An 18,609-nucleotide genomic window follows, 5' to 3' on the forward strand; every position below is an offset into this window, starting at 1 on the left:
GTGGGACTGGGACAGGTAACACTCACCTTAATCGCCAGTCAGACTGGGACAGGAAACACTCACCTCAATCCACCGTGAGACTGGGACAGGTAACACTCACCTCAATCCACCGTGAGACTGGGACAGGTAACACTCACCTCAATCCACAGTGAGTCTGGGACAGGTAACACTCACCTCAATCCACTGTGACACTGGGACAGGTAACACTCACCTCAATCCACAGTGAGACTGGGACAGGTAACACTCGCCTCAATCCACAGTGAGACTGGGACAGGTAACACTCACCTCAATCCACAGTGAGACTGGGACAGGTAACACTCACCTCAATCCACAGTGAGTCTGGGACAGGTAACACTCACCTCAATCCACAGTGACACTGGGACAGGTAACTCTCACCTCAATCCACAGTGAGACTGGGACAGGTAATACTCACCTCAATCAACAGTGAGACTGGGACAGGTAACACCTCAATCCACAGTGAGACTGGGACAGGTAACACTCACCTCAATCCACAGTGAGACTGGGACAGGTAACACTCACCTCAATCCACAGTGAGACAGGGACAGGTAACATTCACCTCAATCCGCAGTGAGACTGGGACAGGTAACACTCACCTCAATCCACAGTGAGACTGGGACAGGTAACACTCACCTCAATCCACAGTGAGACTGGGACAGGAAACACTCGCCTCAATCCACCGTGAGACTGGGACAGGTAACACTCACCTCAATCCACAGTGAGACTGGGACAGGTAACACTCACCTCAATCCACAGTGAGACTGGGACAGGTAACACTCACCTCAATCCACAGTGAGACTGGGACAGGTAACACTCACCTCAATCCACAGTGAGACTGGGACAGGTAACACTCACCTCAATCCTCAGTGAGACGGGGACAGGAAACACTCACCTTAATCCACAGTGAGACTGGGACAGGTGACATTGACCTCAATCCACAGTGAGACTGGGACAGGTAACACTCACCTCAATCCACAGTGAGACTGGGACAGGTAACACTCACCTCACTCCACAGTGGGACTGGGACAGGTAACACTCACCTTAATCGCCAGTCAGACTGGGACAGGAAACACTCACCTCAATCCACAGTGAGTCTGGGACAGGTAACACTCACCTCAATCCACAGTGAGACTGGGACAGGTAACACTCACCTCAATCCACAGTGAGACTGGGACAGGTAACACTCACCTCAATCCACAGTGAGACTGGGACAGGTAACACTCACCTCAATCCACAGTGAGACTGGGACAGGTAACACTCACCTCAATCCACAGTGAGACAGGGACAGGAAACACTCACCTCAATCCACAGTGAGACTGGGACAGGTAACACTCACCTCAATCCACAGTGAGACTGGGACAGGTAACACTCACCTCAATCCACAGTGAGACTGGGACAGGTAACACTCACCTCAATCCACAGTGAGACTGGGACAGGTAACACTCACCTCAATCCACAGTGAGACAGGGACAGGAAACACTCACCTCAATCCACAGTGAGACTGGGACAGGTAACACTCACCTCAATCCACAGTGAGTCTGGGACAGGTAACACTCACCTCAATCAACAGTGAGACTGGGACAGGTAACACTCACCTCAATCCACAGTGAGACTGGGATAGGAAACACTCACCTCAATCCACAGTGAGACTGGGACAGGTAACACTCACCTCAATCCACAGTGAGACTGGGACAGGTAACACTCACCTCAATCCACAGTGAGACAGGGCCAGGAAACACTCACCTTAATCGCCAGTCAGACTGGGACAGGAAACACTCACCTCAATCCACAGTGAGACTGGGACAGGTAACTCTCACCTCAATCCACAGTGAGACTGGGACAGGTAATACTCACCTCAATCAACAGTGAGACTGGGACAGGTAACACCTCAATCCACAGTGAGACTGGGACAGGTAACACTCACCTCAATCCACAGTGAGACTGGGACAGGTAACACTCAACTCAATCCACAGTGAGACTGGGACAGGTAACATTCACCTCAATCCGCAGTGAGACTGGGACAGGTAACACTCACCTCAATCCACAGTGAGACTGGGACAGGTAACACTCACCTCAATCCACAGTGAGACTGGGACAGGAAACACTCGCCTCAATCCACCGTGAGACTGGGACAGGTAACACCTCAATCCACAGTGAGACTGGGACAGGTAACACTCACCTCAATCCTCAGTGAGACGGGGACAGGTAACACTCACTTCAATCCACAGTGAGACTGGGACAGGTGACATTGTCCTCAATCCACAGTGAGACTGGGACAGGTAACACTCACCTCAATGCACAGTGAGACTGGGACAGGTAACACTCACCTCAATCCACAGTGAGACTGGGACAGGTAACACTCACCTCACTCCACAGTGGGACTGGGACAGGTAACACTCACCTTAATCGCCAGTCAGACTGGGACAGGAAACACTCACCTCAATCCACAGTGAGTCTGGGACAGGTAACACTCACCTCAATCAACAGTGAGACTGGGACAGGTAACACTCCCCTCAATCCACAGTGAGACAGGGACAGGAAACACTCACCTCAATCCACAGTGAGACTGGGACAGGTAACACTCACCTCAATCCACAGTGAGACAGGGCCAGGAAACACTCACCTTAATCGCCAGTCAGACTGGGACAGGAAACACTCACCTCAATCCACAGTGAGACTGGGACAGGTAACACTCACCTCAATCCACAGTGAGACTGGGACAGGTAACACTCACCTCAATCCACAGTGAGACTGGGACAGGAAACACTCACCTCAATCCACAGTGAGACTGGGACAGGTAACACTCACCTCAATCCACAGTGAGTCTGGGAAAGGTAACACTCACCTCAATCCACAGTGAGTCTGGGACAGGTAACACCTCAATCCACAGTGAGACTGGGACAGGTAACACTCACCTCAATCCACAGTGAGACTGGGACAGGTAACACCTCAATCCACAGTGAGACTGGGACAGATAACAATCACCTCAATCCACAGTGAGACTGGGACAGGTAACACTCACCTCAATCCACAGTGAGACAGGGACAGGAAACACTCACCTCAATCCACAGTGAGACTGGGACAGGTAACAATCACCTCAATCCACAGTGAGACTGGGACAGGTAACTCTCACCTCAATCCACAGTGAGACTGGGACAGGTAACACTCACCTCAATCCACAGTGAGTCTGGGACAGGTAACACTCACCTCAATCCACAGTGAGACTGGGACAGGGAACACTCACCTCAATCCACAGTGAGACAGGGACAGGAAACACTCACCTCAATCCACAGTGAGACTGGGACAGGTAACACTCACCTCAATCCACAGTGAGACTGGGACAGGTAACACTCACCTCAATCCACAGTGAGACAGGGACAGGTAACACTCCCCTCAATCCACAGTTAGACTGGGACAGGTAACACTCACCTCAATCCACAGTGAGACTGGGACAGGTAACACTCACCTCAATCCACAGTGAGACTGGGACAGGTAACACTCACCTCAATCCACAGTGAGACAGGGCCAGGAAACACTCACCTTAATCGCCAGTCAGACTGGGACAGGAAACACTCACCTCAATCCACCGTGAGACTGGGACAGGTAACACTCACCTCAATCCACAGTGAGTCTGGGAAAGGTAATACTCACCTCAATCCACAGTGAGTCTGGGACAGGTAACACTCACCTCAATCAACAGTGAGACTGGGACAGGTAACACTCACCTCAATCCACAGTGAGACTGGGATAGGAAACACTCACCTCAATCCACAGTGAGACAGGGCCAGGAAACACTCACCTTAATCGCCAGTCAGACTGGGACAGGAAACACTCACCTCAATCCACAGTGAGACTGGGACAGGTAACTCTCACCTCAATCCACAGTGAGACTGGGACAGGTAATACTCACCTCAATCAACAGTGAGACTGGGACAGGTAACACCTCAATCCACAGTGAGACTGGGACAGGTAACACTCACCTCAATCCACAGTGAGACTGGGACAGGTAATACGCACCTCAATCCACAGTGAGACAGGGACAGGTAACACCTCAATCCACAGTGAGACTGGGACAGGTAACACTCACCTCAATCCACAGTGAGACTGGGACATGTAACACTCACCTCAATCCACAGTGAGACTGGGACAGGAAACACTCACCTCAATCCACAGTGAGACTGGGACAGGTAACACTCACCTCAATGCACAGTGAGACTGGGACAGGAAACACTCACCTCAATCCACAGTGAGACTGGGACAGGTAACACTCTCCTCAATCCACAGTGAGACTGGGACAGGAAACACTCACCTCAATCCACAGTGAGACTGGGACAGGTAACACTCACCTCAATCCACAGTGAGACTGGGACAGGTAACACTCACCTCAATCCACAGTGAGACTGGGACAGGTAACACTCACCTCAATCCACAGTGAGACTGGGACAGGTGACACTCACCTCAATCCACAGTGAGACTGGGACAGGTAACACTCACCTCAATCCACAGTGAGACTGGGACAAATATTACATCACATTGCGAAGACATTTCCCCCTGACACTTGCTGTCCATTCCTGTGTAAATGAGGTGAATCCACATCCTGTCTCCTGAGAGACGATAACGTTTTCAGGCCCTTGACCCGAATAATTCTGATCCCTGTAAGCCTGCCGTCGAATCCATTCTGCGAACTGACATTCTGATCGTTCGGGTCCTTGTCGCAACCCCGACCCTGAGAGTTCCAGCAAGATTTTAACATCTTCATTCAGTTTTCCCCGTTCATTGTCTCTTCTCTTTGTGTCTCTCCACAATTGTCAGTTGGAAACTTCATCAGATCTACTCGGTGTTTGACTCGGGGCTAAATGAGGACCTGCCTGAAGCTAAACTTGAATCCTGGTTCAATTCCAGGTAGGTAATGAACTTCTCAAACATGACATGATGGAGAAATGTAATGTTCTGAAATATTGAGTACCCGAGGGGCAGGTGGGGATGAAAGGAGGGTTAAACAGTTCAAAGGCAGCTCCGGCTTGCCGAATGGTCAGGCTGATGGACATCATCCGTGGGGGTCTCAATTGGAAAGGGGGTGGGGCAGGTTTGTCAACTTTCTGCGCTCAGCCACCCAGTGTACAGATCACCCGATCCGAATTTCACCTCCCACCCCTGTCACAGGGCCGTGGGCTCCAGTCCCGCTCTCGAACGGGGTGTTAAGGTGATATATGAATGCAAGCCACCTTCAATGGTCGACAGCTCATCAAGACTCCCTTGACAACACCTTGATTTTCTTCATTCTATAACCTTACAGTTATAAAACGGTGGTTAGACCACCGCTAGAGTATTGTGTGCAGTTTGGGAATTCACATTGTAGGAGAGATAATAATAATAATCTTTATTAGCGTCACAAGTGGGCTTACATTAACGCTGCTATGAAGTTACTGTGAAAATCCCCTCGTCGCCACATTCCGGCGCCTGTTCGGGGACACTGAGGGAGAATTCAGAATGTCCAATTCACCCAACAAGCGAGTTTTTCGGGACTTGTGGGAGGAAACCGGAGCACCCGGAGGAAACCCACGCAGAGACGGGGAGGACGCGCAGACTCCGCACAGACGGTGACCCAAGCCGGGACCCTGGAGCTGTGAAGCAACAGTGCTACCCACTGTGCTACTGTGATGTGATAGCACTGGGAAGGGGGCAGAGGAGATTTGCCAGGATGTTGTCTGGGCTGCAGAGTGTTAGCTATGAAGAGAGATTGGACAGACTGGGGTTGTTTTCCTTGGAGCAGACGAGAATGAGGGGAGACGTGATTGAGATGAATAAAATGATGAGGGGCACAGAGTAGACAGGAAGTAACCTTTCCCCTTGGCGGAGGGATCAATGATCAGGGGGCAGAGATTTGAGGTAAGATGCAGGATGTTTAGAGGGGATGTGAGGAAAACGTGAGGGTGGTGGGAGCCTGACACACGCTGCCTGAAAGACCCTCAGAACATTTAAGAAGTATTTAGATGTCCACAAGCGATCCCAAGGAAAACAAGGCTGGGAAATGGGGTTGGAATAATTAAGCGGCTGTTTTTGACCGGCCTTTCCTGTGCTGTCGACGTCTACGACGTTTACATGAGATGTGAGCATCACCGCAATAGGGCTTGTGTTCATTGCCCATCTCTAATTGCCCCCGAACAGAGAGCCGGCCACATGGCGGTGTGGGTCTGGAGTCACGTGTAGGCCAAACGGGGTAACGACGGCAGATTTACCATCCCGAACGTTAGTGAGCCAGATGCTTCTTTGCGACCAGAGGATTCGGTTTCCTGGGCATCGCAAGGCAGTTACTTCCAGAATTCCTTTGTAAATTCAAATTTCCCCATCTGCTGTGGCTGTGTCTCTGGATTGCCCGTCCAGCGTCAGTCCCACGAAGCCACTGCCTGCCCGTCCTGCGTCAGTCCCACGACACCACTGCCTGCCCGTCCAGCGTCAGTCCCACGAAGCCACTGCCAGCCCGTCCAGCGTCAGTACCACGACACCACTGCCTGCCCGTCCAGCGTCAGTCCCACAACGCCACTGCCTGCCCGTCCAGCGTCAGTCCCACGACACCACTGCCAGCCCGTCCAGCGTCAGTCCCACGAAGCCACTGCCTGCCCATCCAGCGTCAGTCCCACGACACCACTGCCAGCCCGTCCAGCGTCAGTACCACGAAGCCACTGCCTGCCCGTCCAGCGTCAGTCCCACAACACCACTTCTGCCCGTCCAGCGTCAGTCCCACAACGCCACTGCCTGCCCGTCCAGCGTCAGTCCCACGAAGCCACTGCCTGCCCGTCCAGCGTCAGTACCACGAAGCCACTGCCTGCCCGTCCAGCGTCAGTACCACGAAGCCACTGCCTGCCCGTCCAGCGTCAGTACCACGACACCACTGCCTGCCCGTCCAGCGTCAGTCCCACGAAGCCACTGCCTGCCCGTCCAGCGTCAGTCCCACGACACCACTGCCTGCCCGTCCAGTGTCAGTCCCACGAAGCCACTGCCTGTCCGTCCAGCGTCAGTACCACGACACCACTGCCTGCCCGTCCAGCGTCAGTCCCACGAAGCCACTGCCTGCCCGACCAGCGTCAGTCCCACAACAGCACTGCCTGCCCGTCCAGCGTCAGTACCACGACACCACTGCCTGCCCGTCCAGCGTCAGTACCACGACACCACTGCCTGCCCGACCAGCGTCAGTCCCACGAAGCCACTGCCTGCCCGTCCAGCGTCAGTACCACGACGCCACTGCCTGCCCGTCCAGCGTCAGTCCCACGAAGCCACTGCCTGCCCGTCCAGCGTCAGTCCCACGAAGCCACTGCCTGCCCGTCCAGCGTCAGTACCACGACACCACTGCCTGCCCGTCCAGCGTCTGTCCCACAACGCCACTGCCTGCCCGTCCAGCGTCAGTACCACGACACCACTGCCTGCCCGTCCAGCGTCAGTACCACGACGTCACTGCCTGCCCGTCCAGCGTCAGTACCACAACGCCACTGCCTGCCCGTCCAGCGTCAGTACCACGAAGCCACTGCCTGCCCGTCCAGCGTCAGTACCACGAAGCCACTGCCTGCCCGTCCAGCGTCAGTCCCACGACGCCACTGCCTGCCCGTCCAGCGTTTGTACCACGACGCCACTGCCTGCCCGTCCAGCGTCAGTACCACGAAGCCACTGCCTGACCGTCCAGCGTCAGTACCACGACGCCACTGCCTGCCCGTCCAGCGTTTGTACCACGACGCCACTGCCTGCCCGTCCAGCGTTTGTACCACGAAGCCACTGCCTGCCCGTCCAGCGTCAGTACCACGAAGCCACTGCCTGCCCGTCCAGCGTCAGTACCACGAAGCCACTGCCTGCCCGTCCAGCGTCAGTACCACGACGCCACTGCCTGCCCGTCCAGCGTCAGTACCACGAAGCCACTGCCTGCCCGTCCAGCGTCAGTCCCACGACACCACTGCCTGCCCGTCCAGCGTCAGTACCACGACACCACTGCCTGCCCGTCCAGCGTCAGTACCACGACACCACTGCCTGCCCGTCCAGCGTCAGTCCCACGACACCACTGCCTGCCCGTCCAGCGTCAGTACCACGACACCACTGCCTGCCCGTCCAGCGTCAGTACCACGAAGCCACTGCCTGCCCGTCCAGCGTCAGTACCACGACACCACTGCCTGCCCGTCCAGCGTCAGTACCACGACACCACTGCCTGCCCGTCCAGCGTCAGTCCCACAACACCACTGCCTGCCCGTCCAGCGTCAGTACCACGAAGCCACTGCCTGCCCGTCCAGCGTCAGTCCCACGACACCACTGCCTGCCTGTCCAGCGTCAGTACCACGAAGCCACTGCCTGCCCGTCCAGCGTCAGTCCCACGACACCACTGCCTGCCCGTCCAGCGTCAGTACCACGACACCACTGCCTGCCCGTCCAGCGTCAGTACCACGACACCACTGCCTGCCCGTCCAGCGTCAGTCCCACGAAGCCACTGCCTGCCCGTCCAGCGTCAGTACCACGAAGCCACTGCCTGCCCGTCCAGCGTCAGTACCACGACACCACTGCCTGCCCGTCCAGCGTCAGTACCACGACACCACTGCCTGCCCGTCCAGCGTCAGTCCCACGACACCACTGCCTGCCCGTCCAGCGTCAGTCCCACGAAGCCACTGCCTGCCCGTCCAGCATCAGTCCCACGACACCACTGCCTGCCCGTCCAGCGTCAGTCCCACGACACCACTGCCTGCCCGTCCAGCGTCAGTACCACGAAGCCACTGCCTGCCCGTCCAGCGTCAGTACCACGAAGCCACTGCCTGCCCGTCCAGCGTCAGTACCACAACACCACTGCCTGCCCGTCCAGCGTCAGTACCACAACACCACTGCCTGCCCGTCCAGCGTCAGTACCACGACGCCACTGCCTGCCCGTCCAGCGTCAGTACCACGAAGTCACTGCCTGCCCGTCCAGCGTCAGTCCCACAACACCACTGCCTGCCCGTCCAGCGTCAGTACCACGACACCACTGCCTGCCCGTCCAGCGTCAGTACCACGAAGCCACTGCCTGCCCGTCCAGCGTCAGTACCACGACACCACTGCCTGCCCGTCCAGCGTCAGTACCACGAAGCCACTGCCTGCCCGTCCAGCGTCAGTCCCACGAAGCCACTGCCTGCCCGTCCAGCGTCAGTACCACGAAGCCACTGCCTGCCCGTCCAGCGTCAGTACCACGACACCACTGCCTGCCCGTCCAGCGTCAGTACCACGAAGCCACTGCCTGCCCGTCCAGCGTCAGTACCACGACACCACTGCCTGCCCGTCCAGCGTCAGTACCACGACACCACTGCCTGCCCGTCCAGCGTCAGTCCCACGACACCACTGCCTGCCCGTCCAGCGTCAGTACCACGACGTCACTGCCTGCCCGTCCAGCGTCAGTCCCACAACGCCACTGCCTGCCCGTCCAGCGTCAGTCCCACGACACCACTGCCTGCCCGTCCAGCGTCAGTCCCACGACACCACTGCCTGCCCGTCCAGCGTCAGTACCACGACACCACTGCCTGCCCGTCCAGAGTCAGTCGCACGACACCACTGCCTGCCCGTGCAGCGTCAGTACCACGAAGCCACTGCCTGCCCGTCCAGCGTCAGTACCACGAAGCCACTGCCTGCCCGTCCAGCGTCAGTACCACGACGCCACTGCCTGCCCGTCCAGCGTCAGTACCACGACGCCACTGCCTGCCCGTCCAGCGTCAGTACCACAAAGCCACTGCCTGCCCGTCCAGCGTCAGTCCCACGAAGCCACTGCCTGCCCGTCCAGCGTCAGTACCACGACACCACTGCCTGCCCGTCCAGAGTCAGTCCCACAACACCACTGCCTGCCCGTGCAGCGTCAGTACCACGAAGCCACTGCCTGCCCGTCCAGCGTCAGTCCCACGAAGCCACTGCCTGCCCGTCCAGCGTCAGTACCACGACACCACTGCCTGCCCGTCCAGCGTCAGTCCCACGACACCACTGCCTGCCCGTCCAGCGTCAGTACCACGAAGCCACTGCCTGCCCGTCCAGCGTCAGTCCCACGAAGCCACTGCCTGCCCGTCCAGCATCAGTCCCACGACACCACTGCCTGCCCGTGCAGCGTCAGTACCACGAAGCCACTGCCTGCCCGTCCAGCGTCAGTACCACGAAGCCACTGCCTGCCCGTCCAGCGTCAGTACCACGACGCCACTGCCTGCCCGTCCAGCGTCAGTCCCACGAAGCCACTGCCTGCCCGTCCAGCGTTTGTACCACGAAGCCACTGCCTGCCCGTCCAGCATCAGTCCCACAACGCCACTGCCTGCCCGTCCAGCGTCAGTACCACGAAGCCACTGCCTGCCCGTCCAGCGTCAGTACCACGAAGCCACTGCCTGCCCGTCCAGCGTCAGTCCCACGACACCACTGCCTGCCCGTCCAGCGTCAGTACCACGAAGCCACTGCCTGCCCGTCCAGCGTCAGTCCCACGAAGCCACTGCCTGCCCGTCCAGCGTCAGTCCCACGACACCACTGCCTGCCCGTGCAGCGTCAGTACCACGAAGCCACTGCCTGCCCGTCCAGCGTCAGTACCACGAAGCCACTGCCTGCCCGTCCAGCGTCAGTACCACGACGCCACTGCCTGCCCGTCCAGCGTCAGTCCCACGAAGCCACTGCCTGCCCGTCCAGCGTCAGTCCCACGACACCACTGCCTGCCCGTCCAGCGTCAGTCCCACGACACCACTGCCTGCCCGTCCAGAGTCAGTACCACGACACCACTGCCTGCCCGTCCAGCGTCAGTACCACGAAGCCACTGCCTGCCCGTCCAGCGTCAGTACCACGAAGCCACTGCCTGCCCGTCCAGCGTCAGTACCACGACGCCACTGCCTGCCCGTCCAGCGTAAGTCCCACAACACCACTGCCTGCCCGTCCAGCATCAGTCCCACGACACCACTGCCTGCCCGTCCAGAGTCAGTCCCACGACACCACTGCCTGCCCGTCCAGCGTCAGTACCACGAAGCCACTGCCTGCCCGTCCAGCGTCAGTACCACGACGCCACTGCCTGCCCGTCCAGCGTCAGTACCACAACACCACTGCCTGCCCGTCCAGCATCAGTCCCACGACGGGACTGCCTGCCCGTCCAGCGTCAGTACCACAATGCCACTGCCTGCCCGTCCAGCGTCAGTGCCACGACGTCACTGCCTGCCCGTCCAGCGTCAGTGCCACGACGTCACTGCCTGCCCGTCCAGCGTCAGTGCCACGACGTCACTGCCTGCCCGTCCAGCGTCAGTACCACAATGCCACTGCCTGCCCGTCCAGCGTCAGTGCCACGACGTCACTGCCTGCCCGTCCAGCGTCAGTGCCACGACGTCACTGCCTGCCCTTCCAGCATCAGTCCCACGACGGGACTGCCTGCCCGTCCAGCGACAGTACCACAACACCACTGCCTGCCCGTCCAGCGTCAGTCCCATGACACCACTGCCTGCCCGTCCAGCGTCAGTACCACGAAGCCACTGCCTGCCCGTCCAGCGTCAGTACCACGAAGCCACTGCCTGCCCGTCCAGCGTCAGTACCACGAAGCCACTGCCTGCCCGTCCAGCGTCAGTACCACGACGCCACTGCCTGCCCGTCCAGCGTCAGTCCCACGACACCACTGCCTGCCCGTCCAGCGTCAGTACCACGAAGCCACTGCCTGCCCGTCCAGCGTCAGTACCACGAAGCCACTGCCTGCCCGTCCAGCGTCAGTACCACGAAGCCACTGCCTGCCCGTCCAGCGTCAGTACCACGAAACCACTGCCTGCCCGTCCAGCGTCAGTCCCACGAAGCCACTGCCTGCCCGTCCAGCGTCAGTACCACGACGCCACTGCCTGCCCTTCCAGCGTCAGTACCACGAAGCCACTGCCTGCCCGTCCAGCGTCAGTCCCACGACACCACTGCCTGCCCGTCCAGCGTCAGTCCCACGAAGCCACTGCCTGCCCGTCCAGCGTCAGTACCACGAAGCCACTGCCTGCCCGTCCAGCGTCAGTACCACAACAGCACTGCCTGCCCGTCCAGCGTCAGTCCCACAACACCACTTCTGCCCGTCCAGCGTCAGTCCCACGACACCACTGCCTGCCCGTCCAGCGTCAGTCCCACGAAGCCACTGCCTGCCCGTCCAGCGTCAGTCCCACGACACCACTGCCTGCCCGTCCAGCGTCAGTACCACGAAGCCACTGCCTGCCCGTCCAGCGTCAGTCCCACGACACCACTGCCTGCCCGTCCAGTGTCAGTCCCACGAAGCCACTGCCTGCCCGTCCAGCGTCAGTCCCACGACACCACTGCCTGCCCGTCCAGCGTCAGTCCCACAACACCACTGCCTGCCCGTCCAGCGTCAGTCCCACGAAGCCACTGCCTGCCCGTCCAGCGTCAGTCCCACGACACCACTGCCAGCCCGTCCAGTGTCAGTCCCACGAAGCCACTGCCTGCCCGTCCAGCGTCAGTACCACGACACCACTGCCTGCCCGTCCAGCGTCAGTCCCACAACACCACTTCTGCCCGTCCAGCGTCAGTCCCACGAAGCCGCTGCCTGCCCGTCCAGCGTCAGTCCCACAACACCACTGCCTGCCCGTCCAGCGTCAGTCCCACAACACCACTGCCTGCCCGTCCAGCGTCAGTCCCACAACACCACTTCTGCCCGTCCAGCGTCAGTACCACGAAGCCACTGCCTGCCCATCCAGCGTCAGTACCACGACGCCACTGCCTGCCCGTCCAGCGTCAGTACCACGACGCCACTGCCTGCCCGTCCAGCGTCAGTACCACGAAGCCACTGCCTGCCCGTCCAGCGTCAGTCCCACGAAACCACTGCCTGCCCGTCCAGCGTCAGTACCACGAAGCCACTGCCTGCCCGTCCAGCGTCAGTACCACAAAGCCACTGCCTGCCCGTCCAGCGTCAGTACCACGAAACCACTGCCTGCCCGTCCAGCGTCAGTCCCACGACACCACTGCCTGCCCGTCCAGCGTCAGTACCACGACACCACTGCCTGCCCGTCCAGCGTCAGTACCACGAAGCCACTGCCTGCCCGTCCAGCGTCAGTACCACAAAGCCACTGCCTGCCCGTCCAGCGTCAGTACCACGAAACCACTGCCTGCCCGTCCAGCGTCAGTACCACGACACCACTGCCTGCCCGTCCAGCGTCAGTACCACGACGCCACTGCCTGCCCGTCCAGCGTCAGTACCACGAAACCACTGCCTGCCCATCCAGCGTCAGTACCACGACGCCACTGCCTGCCCGTCCAGCGTCAGTACCAAAACACCACTGCCTGCCCGTCCAGCGTCAGTACCACGACGCCACTGCCTGCCCGTCCAGCGTCAGTCCCACGACACCACTGCCTGCCCGTCCAGCGTCAGTACCACAACGCCACTGCCTGCCCGTCCAGCATCAGTCCCACGACACCACTGCCTGCCCGTCCAGCGTCAGTCCCACGACACCACTGCCTGCCCGTCCAGCGTCAGTACCACAAAACCACTGCCTGCCCGTCCAGCGTCAGTCCCACAACGCCACTGCCTGCCCGTCCAGCGTCAGTACCACAACACCACTGCCTGCCCGTCCAGCGTCAGTCCCACGAAGCCACTGCCTGCCCGTCCAGCGTCAGTACCACGACACCACTGCCTGCCCGTCCAGCGTCAGTCCCACGAAGCCACTGCCTGCCCGTCCAGCGTCAGTACCACGACACCACTGCCTGCCCGTCCAGCGTCAGTACCACAACACCACTGCCTGCCCGTCCAGCATCAGTCCCACGACACCACTGCCTGCCCGTCCAGCGTCAGTCCCACGACACCACTGCCTGCCCGTCCAGCGTCAGTCCCACGACACCACTGCCTGCCCGTCCAGCGTCAGTCCCACAAAGCCACTGCCTGCCCGTCCAGCGTCAGTCCCACGACGCCACTGCCTGCCCGTCCATCGTCAGTACCACGAAACCACTGCCTGCCCATCCAGCGTCAGTACCACGACGCCACTGCCTGCCCGTCCAGCGTCAGTCCCACAACGCCACTGCCTGCCCGTCCAGCGTCAGTCCCACGACACCACTGCCTGCCCGTCCAGCGTCAGTACCACGAAGCCACTGCCTGCCCGTCCAGCGTCAGTACCACAACACCACTGCCTGCCCGTCCAGCGTCAGTACCACGAAGCCACTGCCTGCCCGTCCAGCGTCAGTACCACGACGCCACTGCCTGCCCGTCCAGCATCAGTCCCACGACACCACTGCCTGCCCGTCCAGCGTCAGTACCACAACACCACTGCCTGCCTGTCCAGCGTCAGTCCCAGAACGCCACTGCCTGCCCGTCCAGCGTCAGTACCACGACGCCACTGCCTGCCCGTCCAGCGTCAGTACCACGACGCCACTGCCTGCCCGTCCAGCGTCAGTCCCACGCCGCCACTGCCTGCCCGTCCAGCGTCAGTCCCACGAAGCCACTGCCTGCCCGTCCAGCATCAGTCCCACGAAGCCACTGCCTGCCCGTCCAGCGTCAGTCCCACGACACCACTGCCTGCCCGTCCAGCGTCAGTCCCACGACACCACTGCCTGCCCGTCCAGCGTCAGTCCCACGACACCACTGCCTGCCCGTCCAGCGTCAGTCCCACGAAGCCACTGCCTGCCCGTCCAGCGTCAGTCCCACGACACCACTGCCTGCCCGTCCAGCGTCAGTCCCACGACACCACTGCCTGCCCGTCCAGCGTCAGTCCCACAACACCACTGCCTGCCCGTCCAGCGTCAGTACCACGAAGCCACTGCCTGCCCGTCCAGCATCAGTCCCACGACACCACTGCCTGCCCGTCCAGCGTCAGTACCACAACACCACTGCCTGCCCGTCCAGCGTCAGTACCACGAAGCCACTGCCTGCCCGTCCAGCGTCAGTACCACGACGCCACTGCCTGCCCGTCCAGCGTCAGTACCACAACACCACTGCCTGCCCGTCCAGCGTCAGTCCCACAACGCCACTGCCTGCCCGTCCAGCGTCAGTCCCACGCCGCCACTGCCTGCCCGTCCAGCGTCAGTACCACGACGCCACTGCCTGCCCGTCCAGCGTCAGTCCCACAACGCCACTGCCTGCCCGTCCAGCGTCAGTCCCACGCCGCCACTGCCTGCCCGTCCAGCGTCAGTCCCACGACACCACTGCCTGCCCGTCCAGCGTCAGTACCACGAAGCCACTGCCTGCCCGTCCAGCGTCAGTCCCACGACACCACTGCCTGCCCGTCCAGCGTCAGTACCACGCCGCCACTGCCTGCCCGTCCAGCGTCAGTACCACGAAGCCACTGCCTGCCCGTCCAGCGTCAGTACCACGACACCACTGCCTGCCCGTCCAGCGTCAGTCCCACGACACCGCTGCCTGCCCGTCCAGCGTCAGTACCACGAAGCCACTGCCTGCCCGTCCAGCGTCAGTACCACGAAGCCACTGCCTGCCCGTCCAGCGTCAGTACCACGACACCACTGCCTGCCCGTCCAGCGTCAGTCCCACGACACCGCTGCCTGCCCGTCCAGCGTCAGTCCCACGAAGCCACTGCCTGCCCGTCCAGCGTCAGTCCCACGACACCACTGCCTGCCCGACCAGCGTCACTAACACGACACCACTGCCTGCCCGTCCAGCGTCACTAACACGACACCACTGCCTGCCCGTCCAGCGTCAGTACCACAAAGCCACTGCCTGCCCGTCCAGCGTCAGTCCCACGACACCACTGCCTGCCCGTCCAGCGTCAGTCCCACGAAGCCACTGCCTGCCCGTCCTGCGTCCGTCCCACGACGCCACTGCCTGCCCGTCCAGCGTCAGTACCACGACACCACTGCCTGCCCGTCGAGAGTCAGTACCACAACACCACTGCCTCCCCGTCCAGCGTCAGTACCACGACGCCACTGCCTGCCCGTCCAGCGTCAGTACCACGAAGCCACTGCCTGCCCGTCCAGCGTCAGTACCACGACACCACTGCCTGCCCGTCCAGCGTCAGTCCCACGAAGCCACTGCCTGCCCGTCCAGCGTCAGTCCCACGACGCCACTGCCTGCCCGTCCAGCGTCAGTACCACGACACCACTGCCTGCCCGTCCAGCGTCAGTCCCACGACACCACTGCCTGCCCGTCCAGCGTCAGTCCCACAACACCACTGCCTGCCCGTCCAGCGTCAGTACCACGACACCACTGCCTGCCCGTCCAGCGCCAGTACCACAACACCACTGCCTGCCCGTCCAGCGTCAGTCCCACGACGCCACTGCCTGCCCGTCCAGCGTCAGTCCCACGAAGCCACTGCCTGCCCGTCCAGCGTCAGTACCACGACACCATTGCCTGCCCGTCCAGCGTCAGTACCACGAAGCCACTGCCAGCCCGTCCAGCGTCAGTACCACGACGCCACTGCCTGCCCGACCAGCGTCAGTCCCACAACACCACTGCCTGCCCGTCCAGCGTCAGTACCACGATGCCACTGCCTGCCCGTCCAGCGTCAGTACCACGACACCACTGCCTGCCCGTCCAGCGTCAGTACCACGACACCACTGCCTGCCCGTCCAGCGTCAGTCCCACGAAGCCACTGCCTGCCCGTCCAGCGTCAGTCCCACGACACCACTGCCTGCCCGTCCAGCATCAGTACCACAAAGCCACTGCCTGCCCGTCCAGCGTCAGTACCACGAAGCCACTGCCTGCCCGTCCAGCGTCAGTCCCACGACGCCACTGCCTGCCCGTCCAGCGTCAGTCCCACGAAGCCACTGCCTGCCCGTCCAGCGTCAGTCCCACGACACCACTGCCTGCCCATCCAGCGTCAGTACCACGAAGCCACTGCCTGCCCGTCCAGCGTCAGTCCCACGACGCCACTGCCAGCCCGTCCAGCGTCAGTCCCACAACACCACTGCCTGCCCGTCCAGCGTCAGTACCACGAAGCCACTGCCTGCCCGTCCAGCGTCAGTACCACAACGCCACTGCCTGCCCGTCCAGCGTCAGTCCCACAACGCCACTGCCTGCCCGTCCAGCGTCAGTCCCACAACACCACTGCCTGCCCGTCCAGCGTCAGTACCACGAAGCCACTGCCTGCCCGTCCAGCGTCAGTCCCACGACACCACTGCCTGCCCGTCCAGCGTCAGTACCACGACGTCACTGCCTGCCCGTCCAGCGTCAGTACCACAAAGCCACTGCCTGCCCGTCCAGCGTCAGTACCACGACACCACTGCCTGCCCGTCCAGCGTCAGTCCCACGAAGCCACTGCCTGCCCGTCCAGCGTCAGTACCACGAAGTCACTGCCTGCCCGTCCAGCGTCAGTCCCACGACACCACTGCCTGCCCGTCCAGCGTCAGTCCCACGACGCCACTGCCTGCCCGTCCAGCGTCAGTCCCACGAAGCCACTGCCTGGCCGTCCAGCGTCAGTACCACGACACCACTGCCTGCCCGTCCAGCGTCAGTCCCACGAAGCCACTGCCTGCCCGTCCAGCGTCAGTACCACGAAGCCACTGCCTGCCCGTCCAGCGTCAGTCCTACGAAGCCACTGCCTGCCCGTCCAGCGTCAGTCCCACGAAGCCACTGCCTGCCCGTCCAGCATCAGTCCCACGACGCCACTGCCTGCCCGTGCAGCGTCAGTACCACGAAGCCACTGCCTGCCCGTCCAGCGTCAGTACCACGAAGCCACTGCCTGCCCGTCCAGCGTCAGTACCACGACGCCACTGCCTGCCCGTCCAGCGTCAGTCCCACGAAGCCACTGCCTGCCCGTCCAGCGTCAGTCCCACGACACCACTGCCTGCCCGTCCAGCGTCAGTCCCACGAAGCCACTGCCTGCCCGTCCAGCGTCAGTCCCACGAAGCCACTGCCTGCCCGTCCAGCGTCAGTCCCACGACACCACTGCCTGCCCGTGCAGCGTCAGTACCACGAAGCCACTGCCTGCCCGTCCAGCGTCAGTACCACGAAGCCACTGCCTGCCCGTCCAGCGTCAGTACCACGACGCCACTGCCTGCCCGTCCAGCGTCAGTCCCACGAAGCCACTGCCTGCCCGTCCAGCGTCAGTCCCACGACACCACTGCCTGCCCGTCCAGCGTCAGTCCCACGACACCACTGCCTGCCCGTCCAGAGTCAGTACCACGACACCACTGCCTGCCCGTGCAGCGTCAGTACCACGAAGCCACTGCCTGCCCGTCCAGCGTCAGTACCACGAAGCCACTGCCTGCCCGTCCAGCGTCAGTACCACGACGCCACTGCCTGCCCGTCCAGCGTAAGTCCCACAACACCACTGCCTGCCCGTCCAGCATCAGTCCCACGACACCACTGCCTGCCCGTCCAGAGTCAGTCCCACGACACCACTGCCTGCCCGTCCAGCGTCAGTACCACGAAGCCACTGCCTGCCCGTCCAGCGTCAGTACCACGACGCCACTGCCTGCCCGTCCAGCGTCAGTACCACAACACCACTGCCTGCCCTTCCAGCATCAGTCCCACGACGGGACTGCCTGCCCGTCCAGCGTCAGTACCACAATGCCACTGCCTGCCCGTCCAGCGTCAGTGCCACGACGTCACTGCCTGCCCGTCCAGCGTCAGTGCCACGACGTCACTGCCTGCCCGTCCAGCGTCAGTGCCACGACGTCACTGCCTGCCCGTCCAGCGTCAGTACCACAATGCCACTGCCTGCCCGT

At 61.2% G+C, this 18,609-nt stretch overlaps 1 protein-coding gene across 2 annotated transcripts in view; it reads left to right on the plus strand.

The window, feature by feature from the left end:
• The window catches only part of LOC140390580 (N-acetyllactosaminide alpha-1,3-galactosyltransferase-like), a 107,220-nt gene that overhangs the window by 28,175 nt on the left and 60,436 nt on the right, over nt 1-18,609 (plus strand). The window contains exon 3 of one of the 2 annotated variants that reach the window (XM_072475779.1): nt 4,831-4,920. The exons of the other annotated variant lie outside the window; for it this stretch is intronic. Within the exon in view, the coding sequence (XP_072331880.1) occupies nt 4,831-4,920 (90 nt within the window). The remainder of the gene's footprint in view (nt 1-4,830; nt 4,921-18,609) is intronic. 2 annotated transcript variants of the gene reach the window in all.

The sequence above is a fragment of the Scyliorhinus torazame genome, chromosome 14 (assembly GCF_047496885.1).
Source record: "Scyliorhinus torazame isolate Kashiwa2021f chromosome 14, sScyTor2.1, whole genome shotgun sequence".
Taxonomy (NCBI): domain Eukaryota; kingdom Metazoa; phylum Chordata; class Chondrichthyes; order Carcharhiniformes; family Scyliorhinidae; genus Scyliorhinus; species Scyliorhinus torazame.